Source organism: Balaenoptera physalus (genome assembly GCF_965194825.1).
Source record: "Balaenoptera physalus genome assembly, chromosome: 12".
NCBI classification, from domain to species: domain Eukaryota; kingdom Metazoa; phylum Chordata; class Mammalia; order Artiodactyla; family Balaenopteridae; genus Balaenoptera; species Balaenoptera physalus.
This window is the reverse complement of record NC_138897.1, coordinates 45,838,691-45,860,628: the sequence shown is the minus strand read 5'-3', so window position 1 is coordinate 45,860,628 and position 21,938 is coordinate 45,838,691. Positions and strand designations below refer to the sequence as shown.

General features: G+C 41.4%; 1 protein-coding gene across 3 annotated transcripts in view; it reads left to right on the top strand.

The window, feature by feature from the left end:
• Window positions 1–12,372, top strand: part of ELP2 (elongator acetyltransferase complex subunit 2) — a gene marked incomplete at its 5' end in the record, with an annotated part of 44,479 nt that extends 32,107 nt beyond the window's left edge. For 2 of the 3 annotated variants that reach the window (XM_082416082.1, XM_082416081.1), the window contains 5 exons: window positions 4,190–4,382; window positions 5,772–5,893; window positions 7,428–7,561; window positions 8,316–8,429; window positions 11,812–12,372. In XM_082416082.1, coding sequence (XP_082272208.1) covers window positions 4,190–4,382; window positions 5,772–5,893; window positions 7,428–7,561; window positions 8,316–8,429; window positions 11,812–11,968 — 720 coding nt within the window. In that variant the 3' untranslated portion in view covers window positions 11,969–12,372. The remainder of the gene's footprint in view (window positions 1–4,189; window positions 4,383–5,771; window positions 5,894–7,427; window positions 7,562–8,315; window positions 8,430–11,811) is intronic. The other variant, XR_014251504.1, reaches the window with a different exon arrangement.
• Window positions 12,373–21,938: the final 9,566 nt, after the last annotated feature.

Genomic DNA, 21,938 nt, shown 5'->3' with positions numbered 1-21,938 from the left:
TGATTAGTGATGTTGAGCATCTTTTCATGTTTCTGTTGGCCATGTATATACCTTCTTTGGAAAAATGTCTATTCAGATCCTTTGCCTATTTTTTATTTATTTATTTAATTTTATTTTATATTTTGCTATTCAGATATATGTGTTCTTTATATAGTTTTTATATTAACCCCTTATTAGATGATTTGCAAACATTTTCTCCCATTCAGTAGGTTGCCTTTTCATTTTGTTGATGATTTCTTGTATTTTTATATATTGTTGGATTCAATTTGCTAAAATTTTGTTTAAAGCTTTCATATATAGTACGTGAGAGACATTGCTATGTAGTTTTCTTTCCTTGTAATGGCTTCATCTGGTTTTGGTATCACAGTAATATTAACCTCATAGAAATATTTCCTCCTTTGCAATTTTCTGGAAGAGTTTGTGAAGAATTGGTATTTCCTTTTTTAAATATTTGGTAGTGTTTCCCAGTGAAGCAAACTGACCTTGATGAGTTATCTTTGTGGGAAGGTTTTTAACTGCCTATAATTTTTTAAGTAGATACAGGGCTGTTTCATTCAAGGTATCTAATTTTTCGTGGGTGTACTTTGATGGTTTGTGTCTTTCAGGAAATTTGTCCCTTTTATCTGATTTGTCATATTTATTGGCATAAAGTTGTTCATAGTATTCCCTTTTGATCCTTTTGTTACCTGAAGAATCCCTAGTGATGTTACCTTTCTTATTCCTGCTATTGGCAATTTGTCTCTTCTCTCTCATACCCTCTTTTTTTTTTTTTTTTTTTTTGGTGGGAGAGAATTCTGGGAATTGACCAGGAAATTAATGAGTTTATGATTTTATTAATATTTTCAGAGAACAAGCTTTTGGTTAATTTATTTATTTATTTTATTTATTTTGATTTACTTTTGGCTGCGTTGGGTCTTCGTTGCTGTGTGCAGGCTTTCTCTAGTTGCGACAAGCAGGAGCTACACTTCATTGTGGTGCACTGCCTTCTCACTGTGGTGGCTTCTCTTGTTGCGGAGCACAGGCTCTAGGTGCACAGGCTTCAGTAGTTGTGGCACATGGGCTCAGTAGTTGTGGCTCACAGGCTGTAGAGCACAGGCTCAGTAGTTGTGGCACACGGTTTTAGTTGCTCCGCGGCGTGTGGGATCTTCCTGGACCAGGGCTTGAACCGTGTCCCCTGCATTGGCAGGCAGACTCTTAACCACTGCAGTACCAGGGAAGTCCTCATTTCTTTTTCTGTCTCTAATAAGGTTAAAACTGAGGTCATTGATTCTAGATCTTTCTTTCTAATATAGGTGTTAAGTGCTATAAGTTTTCCTCTAAGTATTGCTTCTGAGGCATTCTGCAAATTTTGGTATGTTGTGTTTTCATTTTCATTCAATTAAAAATACTTTCTAATGTCCCTTTGATTTTATTTTTTAATTTAGGTTATTTTGAAATATATTAGTTTCCATATACTGAGTGTTTTTCAGATATCTTTCTGTTATTGATTTCTAATTTAATTTATTTTGTTCAGAAAACATAGTATGACTTCAATCCTTTGAAATTTAATCTTGGTAAATTTCCATGTTCTTTTGAGAAGAATTTGGATTCTGTTTCTTTTGGGTCGAGTGTTCTGAGAATATGAATTACATTGGTTGACAATATTGTCTTCCTTATTCTTTTGGTTCTATCGTGAATGGCATTTTGAAATCTCTGACTATAATTGTGGACTTGTCTTTTAATCCTTATAGTTCCTTCAGTTTGTACTTTATGTATTTTGAAGTTCTGTTGTTAGATCCTAAACATTTATGATTGTTATTTTCTCTTGATTAACTGACTAGTTTATTATTATGCAATGAACCTCTTTACTTCTGATAATATTTTCTGCTCTTAAGTCTACTTTCTCTGATGTTAGTATAGCCACTCCAGCTTTCTTTTGAGTTGTGCTTGAATTATGTATTTTTCCATCATTTTACTTTAAGCTGTTTGTTTCCTTTTATTTCAAGTGGGTTTCTTGGAGACAGCATATAATTGGGTCTTGCTGTTTTTCTCATCTTGATAATCTTTCATTTTAATAGGGGTGCTTATTAGATCATTTGCATTTGATGTAATAATTGATATGATAGATTAACTCCTATCGTCTTGCTATTTGTTTTCTATTTGATCTATCTGTTCTTTGATCCACTATACTTATTTTGGATTACGTGATTCCTTTTTATGATTCCATTTTATTTCTTTTGTTTTGTTTTGTTTTGTAGATATAACTCTTTGTTATTTTATTGGTTGTTTCACATTTTATACTATATATCTTTAATTTACCACAGTTTACCATCAAGTAATATTGCACTATTTGCATACGAGAACGTAAGTATACTTTCATTTCCTTCTACTTTGTGGTATTGTTTTTGTACATTTTACTTCTTCACAGAAATCCCACAATATTATTTATGCTTTAACAGTCAATTATCCCTAAAGAGATTTAAATAATAAAAAAATTTTTCCATCAGATATTATTTTTCTGCTGCCTACAGGATGTTCTTAACATTCCTCATAATGCAGTTCTGCTGGTCAGGAATTTTTTCACCTTTTGCCTGTCTGAAAAGGATCTATTTCTCCTTCATTTTTTAACAGTATTAGTGGTGGCCAAACCACCACTACCACCAAACCAAAGAATTGTTGGTTTTCCCTTAGGTACTTTAAAAATGTTGCTCCATTTTCCTCTGATTTGCATTGTTTTGGATGAGAAACCCACTGTCATTTTTCTTTGTTACTTAGTAATGTTGTTTTTTCCTCCAACTGCAATTTTATATTTTTCACTGGTTTTAAACAGTTTGATTACTGTTGGTATAGTTTTCTTCGTGTTTCTTGTGCTTGGGTTTTATTAAACGTCTTAGATCTGTAGGATTATTGTTTTCATTGAATTTGGAAATTTTTTTGGCCATTATCTTTTTAAGTATTTTTTTCTTATCCTTTTGCAGACCATAGTTATACCTATACTTGGCTGCTTGACGTTGTCATAGAGCTCAGTGATTGTTTTTTTCTTTTTTCTTTTTCTTTTTTTCCTACTCTGTGATTCGTTTTGTCTTTTAGGTATCAGTGTTCTTTGTTGCCAGATATCTAATATTTTGGAGTGCCATTATTTCGTGTATTCTGTCTGATCTTTTAGTTTTTTTCACACAAGAGAGTAAATCTGGTCCCTGTTACTCCATATTGACCAGAAGTGAAAGTTTCTAAACTACTAATTACACAGTTAATACACAGATGTATTCTTCTTGTAAAATATTAAAGTAGTATGGAGGTTCCTCAAAAAATTAAAAATAGAACTATACCATATGAGCCAGCAATTCTTCTTTTGGCTATTTATCCAAAGGAAATGAAAACATTAATTTATAAAGATATATGTACCTCTATGTTCATTATAGCATTATTTACAATAGCCAAGATATGGAAGCAACCTAAGTGCCTATTGATAGAGGAATGGATAAAGAAGGGGTGGTGTGTGTGTGTGTGTGTGTGTGATGGAATATTACTCAGCCGTAAAAAAAAAAAGAATGAAATCTTGCCATTTGTGGCAACATGGATGGACCTGGAGGGTATTATGCTAAGTGAAATGAGTAAATAAGTTAGAGAAAGACAAACACCAAATGATTTCATTTATATGTGGAATCTAAAAAACAAAACAAATGAACAAACAAAACAGAAACAGATTCATAGGTACAGGAAATAGGGTGTTTTCGGTGGGGTGGAGGGATGACCAAAGTAGGGGTTTAAGAAGTATAAACTTTCAGTTATAAAATAAATAAGTCACAGGGACGTAAGGTACCCATAGGGGATATAGTCAATAATATGGTAACAACTTTGTATGATGATGGATAGTAACTAGACTTAATGTGATCATTTCATAATGTATAAAAATATTGAACCTGAAATTTTGTCGTACACCTGAAACTAATATAATATTGTATGTTAAATATAACTCAATTTTTAAAATTCTGATTTCAGTGCCAGTCTCTAATTAATCATCATTTCTAATTCCAGTCTGTCTCTTCTCAGAGGTTACACCTGGTTATAGTATTTTCTCAGAAGTTGTGTTTTTTTTTTTTTTTAACACGGATACATAAAAAATACCATAGAAACAATATATTATTTTGAAAAATGTTTTCAGTTTATTTCACTTTAATTGCTTTATTGTTTCATCTCTGTCCTATAGGCAGCTAAGAAAGAGCATGCAGCTATCATTCTTTGGAACACTGCATCTTGGAAACAGGTGCAGAATTTAATTTTCCACAGTTTGACTGTCACGCAGATGGCCTTCTCTCCTGATGACAAGTTCTTACTAGCTGTTTCCAGAGATCGGACCTGGTCACTGTGGAAAAGGCAGGACACAATCTCACCTGAGTTAGGTAAAACAGCTCCTGGTTGGGAAGATTATTAGTGAAACAGTTATGTCCATTTACCTACTTTGAGCAGCTATTGTGTAAAGAGAAATAGAAATGATAACAGGGTGAAGGGCAGAGTCTGGTTGTTGTGAGTCTTTCAAAGTTTTGTGATAACTGAGGAAGACCTGACCTTCCTTGTAAGGATGATACGTATTCAGACATCTCAGATAAAGAAACATAAAAATCTACATGTAGAAAATTTGGATTTCGCAGATGGTTACAGAATGCCACCATAAAACCAAATGGATGATATATACTGAGGGTTTTATGGGACAGGAATAATGAATATACAGTTAAATTATGAAACTCAGAAGGACCATTGTCTTTACCGTTCACCTACCCACCTCTGTCACAGTGATAATTGGGAGGGGTGTTTTAGGCATCCATTTGTGAATAACATGACCCCTGGGCAAGATGTTAACACACCTACCTGCATTCTACTTTGGATCTGGCATAAATTGAAAAAAAAAAATGAAAAGGAAAAAAGGCTTCGTGTGATTGCAGCAGTAGCCTATTCTTATTCTTCCAGTTTCATTGAGTAGGTAAAATCTAGAGAGCGTTTAAAGTACTTTGTGTTGTTTAATCCTGTTTTTAATTTTTCCATTGATAAAACCTACTGCAGTTTGATCTTATGATATTTTTAGTCCTTTGGGTTTTTTGTGTTTTAGAGAATACCAGGGACTGTGACACATACTGAGCAGTATATGTTGTAACAGACCGATTTCGTTTGCAACTAGTGATTTCCTAACATGCAGCTTTTCCTTTTTTAAAAAGTTAAAGTGATATTATACTAACAAATCCTTTAATTTGTTATATCTTTATGGACTGTGGATTAATAGATACATTAGTCTACCCTCCATACACAGTTATGTCTTTTAGGTTTAGTCCCTATGAGGGCTAGAAGTTAGTTATCCTACACTTAAAATATTGCAAGGGAAGAGATTTTTTTAAGTTCTTTTTTTTTTTTTTTTTTTTACATTATTTAAGGGTTCATTAGTCTTTTTTTCCATAGCTTAATACACAGATCTGGCTACTTCCTGAGTAAATTTAAATTTCATCAGACTTCTTCCATAAGCATAAATTGAACTTTTAGTTAAGTGTCCAGAAGATGTTTGTCATCAGTCACTAGAGAGTGACTGGTCAGTATAAAAGCATTTCCTACTAGAAATATAACTGTATGCACATAGCCTTCTGGTGAGGGATCAGCTGCCTGGCCTTGGTCGGTTGCAAAAGTCTGTGTATATAAATTGATTGTTAAATTACATGTTGTATATGGCATTTAAACATAGCTTTCTAACAGGTAAAAAAACAGCTTTCTCCACTTTGTGACTAGTGCATATGTGTTTCTTTCAGACCCAGTTTTCAGTCTCTTTGCCTTCACTAACAAAATCACTGCTGTGCACAGTAGAATTATTTGGTCTTGTGATTGGAGTCCTGATGGCAAGTATTTCTTCACTGGAAGTCGGGACAAAAAGGTAATTTTTTTTAACTTAATATTTTTTCAAATGTAAAATAGTAATATTACAGGTGTGTTTGGATAAAAAACACATAATCCTAATTTTCTGATACATCTTTTAAGAATCAGTTTATGTATTTCCTTCTGTGTTTTTCATATGCATACATAAAAAGGCTTTTCTTACTTGTTAAATTCTATAAATACATGTCTCTGAAATATCAAATAAGAGAGGAAGGCCCTTCAGACACATGACTATCAGATGGCCCCAGTAGGAGAAAAGTAGTAAATGAAATGGGTCAAGACTAAGAAAGTAGGAGAGCAGGAGTGGATGGAGGGACATAGGGAAAGACAGTTTCTGCTTTTCTTTTTCGTACTTCTGTGAATTTAAAATTCTTTCTATAATGAATGATTATTACCTTTTCATTCAGCAGAGGAAGCGGGGTGTGTGCCTGTGTGTGTCACGAGCTGTGAATAAAATCAGAACAAGTTAGCTAGCAGTAGGTTCTTGACCATGACCCTCGCCCTTGTTCTCTGGGAAATGTTCCCCTGGCCTCTGGTCTTTCCTCTGTTTTCATGCTCTTTAAAGCATCCTTTCCTTTTTCTGCACTTCCTGCAGACCAGAGGTGCTGAGGCACTTGAGCGTTTCCTTTCCCCTCCTGCCCTCTCCAGTCACAGTCATGGTACACGTTACAGAAGCAGAGGACTAACACAGCATGTTGTCACTCAGTGAAACACTGAAATGTTAGCCTCTGAAGTGCTTTCTCGCAGACCTTTACTTCTGTCATTTGCCTATTCATTTCTTCCCCGGCATTTGTCTTCCTGCTCTCTGCCAGCTGCTCAGGCAGCAGGACTGCTGCTGCCTTCCACAGTCAGGCCCGGTAGCAGATGGTCCAGCTGTGGCTGTCACAGTTCGGTCAAGGCTGAAACGGACAAAGCATCATCCACCATGCAGTCTCAGGAATGCACTCCTGCTTGCTTGGGCGGAGCCCTCTGCTCAGAATCTTGCTCTGGTCCTGCGTTTTCACTTCCCTCTCCATTTCTTTGTGACCATTCACACCCTTTTGAGGCATGAGCTTCCAGGAGAGCCTCATTTCTTATGCGGTGTATCATCAAGGTTAGGGCCTCCCGAGTGAGCTGAGCTGATTCCATGAGCAGTGGGTGGTGTGGAAGAAGAGCCAGGGACTTGGCTGGTTTCATGCATTTTGTGGTAATTCCTTGGGGTGGTGCACGAGCACCTTGAGGACGTGGTGGACAGAATCTCACCGGATCAGAGCTGGTTTCCTGAGTGTAAAGAGCAGGCTGAACACCCCTGGCCTCTGGGCGGGACAGTCATCTTTGGACCAGCGCAGTTGGATAGTTGAGGTCTCAGAGACATGTATCTGCCACGTGGTGGCTTCTCTGTGATGCTTGAAATGCTCAGAAGTCCTGGAACACACATGAAAATGATGCATTTTTTAAAATGTCAGTGTCCTCTGTGCCATTGAAACGCTCTAATGCCTTGCTAGAAACCTTGCAAGGAGAGAGTTTTACAGAGTTTGATGTGTCTGTGTTAGGTGGTTGTCTGGGGTGAGTGCGACTCCCGCGAGGACCCCACGGAGCACAGCGTCGGCCCCTGCTCCTCCGTTCTGGACGTGGGCGGAGCTGCGACTGCCGTCAGGGTCTGCCCAGTGCTTAGCCGTTCCCAACGGTCAGTCTCTGTGTGGGGCTTCATCCTATGTTTTCCTTAAGAAGACCCCTTAGCTTCTCAATGTGTAGCCCTCTTATACTTTCATCTTTGGGTTCTCTAAGGTTCCAAGTTAACTATTTTTTTATAATGCTTATGTTTCTCATAGGATTTCTTTTTTGTTTTTAACACCATTTTATTTTATCTTATCTTTCTGATCAACCCCTATTTATTTATTTTTTTGTTTGTTTGTTTGTTTGTTTGGCTGCGCCGCGTGGCTTGTGGGATCCTAGTTCCCAGACCAGGGATCGAACCCAGGCCCCCCACAGTGGAAGCTCAGAGCCCCAAACGCTGGACCACCAGGGAACTCCCCTCATAAGAATTGCTAAATTGATAGAGCTTGATGATATTCAGCGTGGTGAAACAGAGATTGGGAGTGTGGCTCAGAGGTTCTTGTTTCACCAAATTTAGGACTGTGGTGCTTTCTCTGTAACAAGTATCTTCGGTAGAACAAGGGTCTCTGCTGCCAGCCAGAGAAACACTGGCTCATAGGCCTTGCCAGCAGAGGGCAGAGGTAAAACTGTGAGCATCCTCGATGGAGAGGAGCCTCTGTGAGCACACAGTAGAGCAGCGCACTGGATCCTGGGCCCGGATTTTAAACAGAGTCCTTTGTAAGCCAGAGACAGTGGGAGCACTGAAGAACGACTTTAGATTGGTGATGGAGATAACAGTAGTTCATGCTAAATTAATCACTGTCTTTCCCTTCCCTTAAAAACAGATATGTTGTTGCAGTAGGATTAGAGTGTGGAAAGATTTGTCTATATTCTTGGAAAAAGACTGATCAAGTTCCAGAAATAAATGACTGGATGCACTGTGTAGAAACAAGTCAAAGGTATTTCCTTCCTATTTTTGCTTCCATCAGATTAGATAGAAATCATGGAGTCTTTAGCAGCAAATCTTATGTCACATTTGCATGGAGAGAAACACAAATCTGTTCATGGTGCTTACTGCTAATTTGTACCTCTGTGTTTTGTGACAGTCTCTTGAAATTGATGTTTGTTATTATATTGCACTTCTTTTTTAAAAGTTTATTTGACCAAATTGCTTGTTTGCATGATACTGTGTTTACAGACAACGCATTGGAGATGAAAGTGATTTTCATAATGATGAGTTTCAGAATTTGACTAAGTAGAATCTTAGTAAAATTTAATTCAGAATGTTGGTGGTTTTTTGGAAATATTATAGATTGTGTTTGGTAGCCGAATCTCGTGTTTGAACACTTCAGCTCACATCCTGAAATGGAGTAAACCGTCAAGTGCCCCTCAAAGCCCTGTGACCAGCCTTCAGGCAGAGTAAGTGCTCTTGAGCCTTGTGCCCTGGGCGTGGGCCTTTGCAACCTGAGCTGGCTCAGAGCACCTGCTGTTTACAGCCTCCTCCTCATCCACCTGCTTAGACAACAGGGAACACTTTTTAATCTGCTTCTTTACCCATTTCATTCATTAAAAATGACTAAACTTTCAAAAAGTCATTAATGTCATTCTGTGTTAGATTTTTTTAGGATTCTTCAACCTTCATATATTTAAACTATCCAAAATATAACTTCAAATACAATTCCAAACGACAGCATCATGAGGAAGGCCATTGGCTTGATGCCGAGAGATGTATTGTACAAGATATACCTTCCAGGGGAGTTTGTCTCCTTACCGGCAAAGCATGTTAATGCTCATGATAATTGTATTTATTTAAATGTATTTAAAATGAGATCTGCTTTATTACTTCTGTCCTCATGGGTTCTCTCCCACCTCTCTGATGCTGGGTTTAGCTGTTGAAACAGTTCATGCTGTTGGCTTACTGAAGAGAGAGGTATCCAATGAAATTCCATGTTTCAGGCATTTGAAATTTCCTCTCTTCCTGGCCTCCCCTCCCCTGCTTTTCCTTCCTTTCACTTTGCCCTACCCATGATGCTTGCTCTCTCTGCCTCTGCCCAATACCCAGACCACTTCTGTGGCCCGAATGTGGAACAGTGGCAAGAAGCTCCTCAGAAAGTATGGGCAGGGGACATGTACAGAATTTGAGTTTTTCATTTAAAATTTTTTTAGTCATTATGGTGACTTTGGATTTGCAAGAACTAACTCCTGGCTTACCTTATATTATTTGGATTGCTAATATTATACTTATCAGATTACAAATACTTTTCAAATGAAAGGTTTTGCTGATAATGAAATATAAACGAAGGTAATACAAGCAAACACTGCCTTCTAGGTTGGCTCCCCAAACTCCCTGTCTTCTAAATGTGATCTGTTAACACGCTGGATTTAAAGAACATTACCAAAAAAAAAAAGAAACGCAACATACCTTCTCAAAGCATATATAGCCAAATAAGTACTGCCCCTCAAAGTAACTTCTCTGGGATGCAAAGTACTATATATATACTAGTCTATATATATACTTGTTTCAGTGATGTCACTACTTCAAATCATTCTTTTAATGAAATGAGAGAACTTTAATATTAATCCAGAACAAATGAGATCCCAGTGATGTTGCTGTTACTTAAAATATTTTTGGAACTTCTCTTTAGGAACTGTGTTCAAAACTAGCTTACTAGTGATGCAAGAAAACCAATTATGATACCTTTTACATGAAGTTTTCCTCATTTTGACCATTCACTTTTTTTTTTTTTAGCTTAACCTTCATCTTATTTATAAGCTCCTATCCAGATGACTTTTGACTTCTTTCAGTAATCAAATTCATCCTCAAAGGAAGATGAGCTCTCATTGAGAATACTCAGGTCGTAGTCTGTGTGGAAGTATTTCCTTTAGGAGAATTTCAGGAAACACTGAGGCACAGCAGCATTGTTGGAATGTGTGGACCCTTCTAGAGTGGCCACTTGCAAGGGCTCACAGTCATTTGGTGACTTAGGTTCTGGTGTGCTGATTTTTTTAAACGTGTTTCATCACTTCGAGGCTGTGCTTCATTCTTTTGATCCTGAGAGTGCATTGGCGACAGGGACTCTCAGAGTCTGCAAGTATGATTTGTGAGCTCAGGCATTATTTTCAGTGTTTACTGCTTTACAACTTGCTTAAGCTTTTCACCTTATTCCGTTTTGGTTTGGAGGACTAGTTTGCAGGTTAAATTTATAAAGGATAGTGTATTTCATAGAGATTTATTAATAATCTATGTTTGGTAGCATCCTAGGTCAGCCATGGGGGCTGGGGGAGTGCGTTAATATGAACCTCTTGCCCAGGGTCGTGCAGTTACAGGTCACATTGGAGACCAAGGTTCTTTCACTGGGTAGTTTATTAAATCTTTCACTCTTTCCTCACCCAGTAGTAAATAATGAGAGTAAGCGTCCATTCAAGTTACAGGGACGTCAGAAGATCAAATAATGTAGAATATGTTGCAAAGTTGGAATTCTTTAGAAAAGGAACACATTTAGTAATGTTTCCTGAAAGACTGATTTTAATAGTTAAAATTGATGGTTAAAGCAAAATTTGACAGAAATGCATTGTCTATTTCTTGCTCTTTTTGGTGGTGTCCTTGGTCAGTAGGTAAAATGTTTTCGAGGCTAACATAAAATTGCTAAAATATTAGTGATGGTATTTTAAAACCTGTACTTTTTTTTTTTTCAAAAGAGACAAAAACATGTTTATTTCATAAGTGCTTTAGATACATATTTTATACATATTTTGGATCATAAAGTATATCTAAACAAAATCAATGGATGAGATTGTAAAGTATATATAGACAAAATTCAGGATATTTTCTGACTGTAGAAAAATAAATAACAAAAAGATAATTAGAAACTCTCCAACTGTTAGAAATTAAGCAACGTACTTTCAAACAACACATGGGTCAAAGAAAAAATTACAATAGAAATTAGAAGATATTTTAAACAGAAAGAAAATGAAGACACAGCATATGAACCTTTGTGGAAAATAGATATTTAACTAGATATATTAGAAAAGAACAAAGACTGAAAATCTATAATCTAAGCATCCATCCCAAGATGCTGGGAAATGTATAGTAAAGCATACAAAGTAAATAGAAGAAAATAAGATAAGAGAACTCAATGAAAGATAAATACACACAGAGGAATACATTAACACAAGAGGTGAAAACCTGTACATTTAGATGTTCAGGTTTTGACTTCTTTTTATGTTAACAACACTAATAGGAAGAGCGTACTAATTGAATTAATATGCAGGTGAGCACCAGAAAAATATTTCATAGTCGTAGCATACATTCATTTCATGATTTCTCTGTCTTTGTTTTAGCCAAAGTCATACACTTGCTATCAAAAAATTATGCTGGAAGAACTGTAATGGGAAAACTGAACAGCATGAAGCAGAAGGCACTGAATGGTTACACTTTGCAAGTTGTGGTGAAGATCACACTGTGAAGATACACAGAGTTAACAGATGTGCACTGTAATGGACTTAATGACTGCAAGCATATACTCGTTGGTGTCTTAAAAATATTTATCATGTAAATAGATAACCTTTCTTTACCTCATAATTTCATTGCATTTCATGCTTAAGCCCTATGGCAGTAGTCCTTATGTGAGTCTCAGACCCTTTGAAATATGATGAAAGCTACAGACTCTTCTCTCAAAATGTTTATATACACACAGTCTCAGAACCTTGCCCATACTTTCAGGGATTCAGACCTGCATCTGTGTGTCCCAGATTGAGAGCCTCTATTCTTTCTTTCTTCATGACCAAATTTGCCTAATTTTGTGTCATTTCGGGCCTTCTCTTTTCAAATGTTTGGGACGTTTCATTATTTACTACCCTCCTCTGAGGGAGAGCCTAGAAAATAAAAAGAGATAAAACCCAGATTACTCAATTTTTATTTTAACAGTTTTTGTAAATAAGCAGACCACACAAAGTGTGGTCTTGACCCCTCCCTCCCAGTACACACCAGCCATTCTAGGAATTTGGCAGGTTGTGAGTTTGAACTGTAGTTGGTCTCTTCTCTTATTCTTTAAAAGTACATAGATGCTTCCTTCAGAGTTTGACTTAAAGTGCTTAAAGTAACTGAGAGACATAGGGGCTGGAAAGTAGCGTCTGAATCACCTGAATTTCTGTGAAGTTGCAAGGATGAGTCACAAGAGGAAGGATGAAGTCATGAGCGTGAAGGATGCCCCCCAGGGAGAGGGAGCGGTGGGAGCAGAGGGCAGAAGAACACACCAGAAAGAGTGTTGGGTGTGCCTGCTGAGGTTTGGGAGGCTGCCCGCCAGAGCTGAGCACTTTGGGAGTTGGGTGGAGAGGGGTTAAGAGAGGGTGTGGGAGAGCCTGCGAAGACTGCTGGGAGAGCCAGGCCTCTCCTGACCCTGTGGGAACATGAGCCACCTGGCAGATTGCCACTTTGCACACTGTACGTAGTAAATAGCTGGAAGGAGGGAGGCGAGGATTTTCTTGCTGGGCGTTTATGCTATTATCTAACATGACATTTTACTTCCAAAGAAGTTAAGTGATACTTAGTCCAAAGAAGTTAAGTGATACTTAGTCTAAATGAAGGTTTTTAGACCAGAACTATCCAGTATTTCTAGTCCAACAGAAATATAATGTGAGCTACCTATGTACTTTAAACTTTTCTGGTAGCCACATAAAGTAAAAAGAAAGAGGTGTAATTTATTTTAATGACACATTTGTTCAAACCCAGTATATCCCAAATAGTATCATTTTAATATAGTCAATATAAAAAATTATGGAGATATTTTACCCTTTCTTCTGTATGAAATCTTTGTACACTACAAATTGCATTTTACACTTAGAGCTCATCTCAATTCATAACTAGCCACATTTCAAATGCTCACTAGCCACCTGTGGCTAGTGGCTGTATCCATATTTGGACAGTGCAGTTCTAGACCACTGAATCTGTATAAACTTGTCTTACACCCTTAGGGGTGTGTGTGTGCATGTGAGCATGCATGCACCAAGGCAGTGAGCACCTGAGCTTCTTAACCTCAGAAACCAGGATGCTCTGAAGGATGATTTCTTTGCTTATCTGCTGAAGGGTCTGAATCTTCCCGTTGGCACACAGCAATTTGTTCAGATCCTGCGCACATGGGGTTCCAGAGCAGACTCAGTGGACTAACAGTCCTTTAGAGCCTTTTCCAGCACGGAACTCAACCCCCTGAGGTCTCCTGAAAGCAGGGCTAGTCTTGGAGAGACCAAGTTCATGGTTAGTTGTTGTTTTGCCAGTTGTAAATAGACAGTTTTCCCAAGTTGTCCTGAAGCATCTTCCTCAGTAATCACCTGTGTAATTAATTCAGTTCAGTAAGTGTTTCCAGGACTTGGTGTACATTTGGGCAGTATAGTGAACTCCATACACATACATTGTACTTTTACCATGATAGTCTTCATCTGCTAAAGGAGAACACTTTGAACCATACTGTAGTAGTTCATAACATCTAAAGCAACAAGGCAGTCTTGCAGCTTTGCTCTGGAGTTGCTGAGGAGTATTTCAGAATCCCTGACCTGCCCTTCCTTGTCTTCCCTGATAATTTCATTTTTCTGCCTGAGTCACAGCATCAAAGCTCAGACTGACGCCAAGTGCCAACCTAAGCAGTTGCTATCTTCTGACCTACATGACTTTCCTAGATGGAGGAGAGGTGATTGGGTTGTGTTCCCAGCACATGTTTACCTTGGGCAACAAGGAGCCAAATCAACAAGGAGCTATCTTCCCAGTAGCCTCAGGGGGAGCAGCCATGGTTATTGGTTCCAAAGACAGACTGGGGGAATTTGAGGGAGACTGTGCCAATTCAGGAATAAAAGGAAAGCCAGAATCATTCCCTGTCTTAAGTTATCCTCGCCACCGTAGAAAATCTTGGGTTGTCTGTAAGAAAAATGCAAGGCCTTCTACCCACTTCTGTACAAATCCTAGGTACTTCTCAAGGCAATCTGGGTGAGGGTTGGAACCCCGATGTAAGGAATCAGAAGTGTGTTTGAATCCTGGCTTACACTGGCTATAACTGGGTAAGCTTTCCCCCTCATCTCTGTAAATGGAGATAATATTAATGGATCAGTCTGACCTCGATTCAGCTCTGTGTGAAAGAAAATGCAAAATGTTCTTTCTGGCTTATTGCGAGAGAGAAGTTTTCTCTCTCAAAAGCAGTCAAGGTAGGCAGACCAGGTCGGGCAGGGAGCCTTCTCAACATGGTCAGGGGACCCAGGCTCTTTGCTACCATGCTCAACGTGTGGCTTCCTCACTATCCAGGATGGCTGCTTGGCCTCCTGCCATGACCTTTGCATCCCAGCCAGGAGAAAGCAGGAAGGCATAAGAGGCTTGCCCCTAACTTTAAGAAAACTTGGAAGTCCATACCGTTGTGCTTAACCTCTGTGGCCTGAATTTTGTCTTGTAGCCGTACCTCAAGAGAGGCTGGGAAATGAAATCTTCATTGCAGGTGGTCATGTGCTTAGCTGGGAATTGAAGTGCTTTATTCTGAAAGAAAGAACAAATGTTAGTCTCATTTCATAAAAAATAACCACTTCATAGGGTTGTTCTGAGGATTAAATGAGCCAGTGCATGAAAAATGCTAGCCCAAGGCCTGGATATAGTAAGACACCAATAATCGGTAACTGTTACAATTAAATAAAGCTCAGCTCATGTCACCTCCGTAGAGCCTTTATTAATCCCCTTGTTTCAAGTATTCTTTCACTGAATTCATAGTATTTTCTTCTCATTTTCTCTTATGGCATTTGTTACTTCCTGTGTTTTATTAATGTATGTTTTAAGCAGTATCAATTAGATGCTTTCTATGGTAAGAAAAGTTTGTCTCAAAAAGATACAGGGAATTAATTAGCTCACATAACTGGAAACAGTCCAGTGGTAGGACAAAGCCCATGTATGGTTTGACCAGGACACTGTTTCCCTTTCTCTGATTCTCTCAGCTCTGCCCTCTCCATGTGTCAGTCGTCTTCTAAGGCTGTCCTTCGTCATGGCTATGAGATGGATGAAAGCAGCCCCTGAGGTTACAGATTCCCTTGCTCATTCATACCAAAAAGAATAAACTTTTGGGAGTTCCCTGGCGGTCCAGTGGTTAGGACTCGGCACTTTCACTGCCGTGGGCCCAGATTCGATCCCTTGTCGGGAAACTAATATCCTGCAAGCCGTGTGGTGAGGCCAAAAAAAAAAAAGAATTAACCTTTAAACATGAAGTCCCTAGCTTTACTCTGAGTGGACCATCCTGAATTAATCACTGTGGTCAGAGGAAACCACACATTGAGTGGCTGGAGCCTGCCCATGTAGCAAGAGCATGAGATTACCTATTCTGGAGCTGGAGGCAGGGTCGGTCCCATTAAGACCATGTGGTTGCTCTACATGGGGTGGTTTTCCAAAGCAAAATCGGAGGGGCAGTGGGTGCTGGATAGGTAACCAATGAAAGCCAAGCGTACAAGCCTACTAAAGCCTAAACATCAGGGCATCAGATTTGTTTTCTTGTTTTCCATAGCACCTAGCACAATGTAGCTGGCCCTGTGTACTGTCAAATATTTGCTGAATTCAAGAATAAGTTTGATCGCACAGATGGCTGGCTGGTGGAGGAAGCATTCTCCAGTGTAATCCACTGGTCAGTAAATAGGGAAATTGGCATCAGATCCTTTCCCTGTCTTGGTGGCATAAAGAGGTAGGGAACAAAGAGCAGGAAGGAGATGTCAACCCAGAAGGGAACAAGAAGGGCGTGGTTTGGCCCAGTCCACCCACCCTTGAATGAACAGGGAGAAGCTGGGCCCCGAGGAAAAGGGCCTCAGCTGTGGGTCCACCCACCCTCTCACTCCTGTGGTCCGCCTAGTACTCGGGGCGGAGGGCCGGGTGTTGTTTTGAACATGAGTCTGGATATAACGGAGCCTTGTTCCCAAACATGGTGATTTTGAGCTGCCCTTTTAGCTTCTGTTCACAAAAAAGGTCTCCTATCACTCCAGAGGAGGGAGCTTCCTGGGATTTTCTGATCTTTTTTTCCACTGCTCTCAAGTTGTTTCTGCCAGAGCTTCCAACCTCCAGGCTCTGGAGAGAAACCTGCCTCCACTTCTGTCTCTCTTCCTGCTCTGCAGGCCTTCTGATTTCTCCGGTATCAGGATATCTAGGTCAGCAGGTTCTCATTGTTAGGGAGGTATGCATTTCACTTCTGGCAGGAAACACCAATTTCATTATCCAAACTAAATTCAGCCTCCTCTGAAACACCGACCCCATCTCAACTACTTGGCAGAAAATATGATCCATCACAATTGGCAACTCCCAACTACCTCTATGATCAAGAGGCCTCGGGGGTTTTAGCCAGTGGAAAACCTCTACCCTTCCTTAGCATTTAAGACTGGACCGTTACAATGGAGCTTCCATCCCCACCAGGGTAACAGAAATGCTCACTTAGGTCACTGCATATCACCGAACCAAGCAAGTTGAATAATCTGATCAGTCCTTGTCCTAACTGGCTTTTCAGCCTTAGTTACCACCAAGGCGCTCTCCTCTAGCTCTCCTCCCATCTCTCTTGACTACCTTCTCATTAGTCAGTGGCATGGAGGCAGGTGATCCTTAAATGTCACTGGCCTCAGACACACCTCTTCCCGTCCCTCCTGGACCCCAGCCATGCTCCTCTGCACCGTAGGGTCTGCCCCGCTCTCTTGCCTCAATCCCCATCCCTACCCCTCATCCCCTGTGCTCCAGCCTCACTGAAGTTCCTGCCTTGGGAATTTTCTGAGCCTTTTGCACCTCCAGACCATTGTACATGGAATGCTACCGCCCCACCCAGGACCCTCTGGAGTCCTAGGTGGAGGAGGCTCAACCTTTTGAAGGAAGGCCCCTTCTTGGGCTCTGCAGCACGGAGAGGCGACCTGGCTGTAGAGCCATCTTCTTCACCGTCCTGGGGGCCTCTCAGCCCAGAGGCTGCCTCATGGACTGTTGTCTTCCCAGCGCCTACCATGTTCCTAGCAGGGAGCAGCTTCCCGATGAACATTGAATGAGTGTCCCGGCCAAAGCACGTTTTCGTCTGCAGTAATTCAGCCTGGACAGTCCCAAGAGGTTGTAGCTGGTTTCCCTGCCCCCAGTTCCACCACCCCATCCAGCCTGGGCACAGTCATTAGACAGTTTGGTCGAAATCACCTCTTGGGGACACTTTCTTGCTCAAAAATATTCAGAATGAAATTCTGTTCCCTTAGACTGACTTAAACCTGCCTTTCAAAACCTGCCTCCAAACCTGCCCCACCTCCTTCCTCAATCCCCACAGACTCTAACTCTGAGAGGCACTCACTGAACTGTTGCCAAGTGAGTGAATGAATGAATAGTACATGAATGAATGTCTCCTGTATTGTGGAGATTCTCAAGAATGGAGTCCATTGCCAGGGAACACATCATCCTGAGTACAGAACCAGGCTGAGTGGGATGGCCCAGGGGCAGAGCCTCACCAAGGGGGAAAGATTTTAAGACAAAATTGGGGCTGTCTACCCAATCTGGCTATAGACATACTTTTCACAGTTCTTGGTGAGAGAGGGGTGTCCGGAGGAGCTGAAGGGCTGTTTCACTACAAAGCTATGAACTTTGGGTGCAGAGGCTGGTGGCTGCCTGGGGCCTCAGCATGGACCAGCTCAGGCTATTCCAAGGTCCCAGGGCCAGCAGATGGACCAGGGGAGATGAAGCAGTGGTAGGCCTATAGCACAGGAGTTCACTGAACGATGAACACGTGTAAGACGTTCACTGATGGGGACTGGAGGTTCTGCTTCAGGCAGGGTAAGAGCGAGCGCTCCGATTTCTGACAGTCTCTTTCTGGCAGGAGAGGCCCAGGGAGTCTTGGTGAAATGCACTTGAAGGTGCCAATTAGAGACTGAGGCTCCCGACGTCCCCACCCACCCCACCCTCTCTTCTTTACTGTGGCCCAGATCACAGGCTTCCTCCTTTGGGGTGCCTTCCCTGGACTCCCTGGCAGGAAGGAGCTCCTTTCTCTCTTCTCTCCTGCCATTCCACACTTGCATCCTGAAGCGAAGCCACAGGGCACTCAGCCCCCATTGTCTGTGTCATTTCCCTACGTGGATGTAGGCACAATATCTTCACATCCTCCTGAGCACACGGTCCCCTGGGCAGAGCCAGGGGCTTAAAGATACTTCTTGACTAAGCGGTAATTCAGTGGTTTTTAATGACCTTAAGGGTTCTGCACTGTACATCAAAGGACACAGTCAACAGAGTGAAAAGGCAACTACAGAATGGGAGAAAATATTGCAAATGATAGATCTGATGAAGGGTTAATATCCAGTCTATATAAAGAACTCCTACAACTCAACAATAAAAAAACAACCAAGTTGGGGGCAGAGCAGGGGGGAGCAAAGGACTTGAACAGACAATTCTCCAAAGATGATATATAAATGGCCAATAAGCACGTGAAAAGATACTCAACACCACTAATCATTAGGGAAATGCAAATCAACAACACAATGAGAGGCCACCTCACACCCAGTAGGATGGCTACTGTAACAATAACAAAAACCTAACCAAACAAAACAAAACCAGAAAATAACTATTGGTGAGAATATGGAGGAATTGGAGCCCTTGTGCACCATTGGTGAGAATGTAAAATGGTGTAGCCGCTATGGGCAACACTATGGCAATTCCTCAAAACTTAAAAATAGAACTACCATATGATCCAGCAATCCCACTTCTGACTATATATATCCAAAAGAATTGGAAGTAAATTCTCAAAGAGATACTCATACACCCATGTTCCTAGCATATTTGCAATAGCCAAGAGGTTGAAGTATTCCAAGTGTTCATCAATAGATGAATGGGTCAAAAAATATGGTATATACATACAGTGAAACATTATTCAGCCTTAAAAAGGAAGGAAGTTCTGAACACATGCTGCCACATGGACATTATGCTGAGTGAAATAAGCTAGTCACAGAAAGACAAATACTATATGATTCCACTTATATGAGGTATATAGAGTAACCAAATTTGTAGATACAGAAAATAGAATGGTGATTGCCACAGGCTGGGGGAGGGGGAAAGGGGAGTTCTTATTTAATGGGTATAGAGTTTAAGTTCTGCAAGATGAAAAGAGTTCTGGAGATTGTTTGCACAACAAGGTGGATATATCTGATATTACTGAACTGTGCACTTAAAAATGGCTAAGAGGGGTAAATTTTATGTTATGTATATTTTAACACAATTACAAAAAAAATTTTTTTAAAGGAGTTCTGACTTGGCCCATTCAGATTGTTCCCTAGCAAGTTTGTCCTAATGTAACACCCTTGTGGATTTGTGATTTGTTACTTGGCCACATAACACCTTGAGGAGAGGTACTCCTTACATTCCCAGGGAAGTAACCTAGGCCCTCACTGCTCAGGGTGCCGTCCAAGGACTCTAGTGTCCGCATCGCCCAGGCGAGTCAGAAACACAGAACCTTAACCACCACGCCCCCCAACTTAATCAGAATCTGCATTTTCATAGGCTTCCAGATGATTCTTGCAGGTTAATTCCTGAGAGGGCTGGCCTCAAGGAGATCCTCAGGGAGAAGTAGTGCATTAAAAGGAGGGGTGAGAGGACCATCAACCCCCAGCACTCTCCCCAACTTAGAGGTGGGGAGGCAGAGGCCCTGAGGACCACCGTGGCTTACACCGGAGAGATTGTTGAACACATTTAACTGGTTGGGCTCTGGAGACTGACTTCCCAGGCGCTAGCTTGTCCACCTTCTTCTAGCTGTGTGCCCTTGAGCAAGTTACTCTACCTCTCTCTGCCACAGCTACCCCACCTGTAAGAGCCACCTCATAGTTCTGTTTATTTAACTGTTGAATAATTAGTACAAGTAAGAGTATACATGTGCCCAGTGCAGTGCCTGCTCCTGTCGGTACTGTTGCCAGAAGTCACATTTAGAGGTTAGAGTGCAATGGAGCGAGGCCAAGATGCCCAAGGTTCCTGCTCCAAGTATGGCCAACAGATACGCCGCAGGGAGGTGGTTGGATGGTGATGCTAAGAAGCAAACTCGGGCATCCATCCATCGATAACATCCATTCCTTCCAGAGTAAGATCCTGGGGATTCTTTTTAAAAAATATTTATTTATATATTTGGCTGCGCTGGGTCTTAGTTGCGGCATGCGGGATCGTTTTTCGTTGCAGCATGCAGAATCGGGGATCCTTAGTTGTGGCATGTGAACTCTTAGTTGCGGCATGCAGGATCTAGTTCCCTGACCAGGGATCAAACCCAGGCCCCTGCGTTGGGAGCGTGGAGTCTTAGCCACTGGACCACCAGGGAAATCCTGATCCTGGGGATTCTGCAGTGAGTGAGACTAGCCAGGGCAGTCTTCAGGCAGGGGCCACCTAGGCAAGGGGAAGCCTGGGCACCGGCTCTAGCACTGCAGCCCGGTACCCAACGGCTCTGGCCTGGGCCACAACCCACCTCCCCCACCCCCAGGGTCTTTCTCAGACCTGGTATTGGGGGCTGAGCCAGGAGGGGCTGGCTCTCATGGTGGACCACCAGGCAGCAGAACTCTTGCTTTTTATACAAGCAGAGGCTGGACCAGGGAGTCTGCTCCACTCATTGTCACGCATCCCAAGGTGCCTGCAGCGCACACACAGGGTGACTGAGGGCCTGGCTGCAACACAGGCAGTGAACCTGTGGCCTGGGTGCCCTTCCCACCTTGTCCCACTGCAGCATACTTTGAGAGCTGAGACAGAAAGGAAGGGGGCAGAACGCAACCATTAAAGGAATGACACAACCATTAAGAAGAACAGGAAGTGACAAAAGCTGGTTAGAACCTACTAGGCCCAAGATGGCGGAAGATTCAACTTCCAGTAGGCCTTGAGTCTCATTATACTCTCATTGTAGTACATTAGCATCTGCTAAACGACACACCCGTGCCATGACAGTTCCATAAAAGACCAAAAGTGGGTGCTGCCCCAATTCCTGAAAATCCCTGCCCCTTCTCTAAGATAGCTAGAATATTCCTCTCACTCATTAGCCTATGAAATTACCCAGCCCATAAAAACTAAACACTCCATATTTCCCTGGCACCTCTCTCGCCTTCTGAGACCAACCACACTGTATACGGAGTGTGTATCTGTCTAAATAAACCTTTCACTTTACTATGGCTAGCTCTTGAATTCTTATCTGCACCGTCTGCCCCAGGAATATGACTTGGGATAGGACCAAGACCATCCTCTCATGCCCCATTTTTTCTACAACAGAGCCAGTGGTCCATTCCTGGGGCCCCACCTTGGGTCCCCAAGGACCCGAATCTGAGTCCTCACTTAAGCCTCCAGACTTTGCCGCCCTCCGATGCGGGTTCTGCACAGCCCTCCTCTCACCTCGGGCACCTTTCCTGGGCCTCCAGTACCTTTCACTCCATCCCCGGAAGCCGGCCCCCACCTGCCCACCCGCTTCCACACTCACACTAGGCCCGGCAATTCCCGCCCGTGG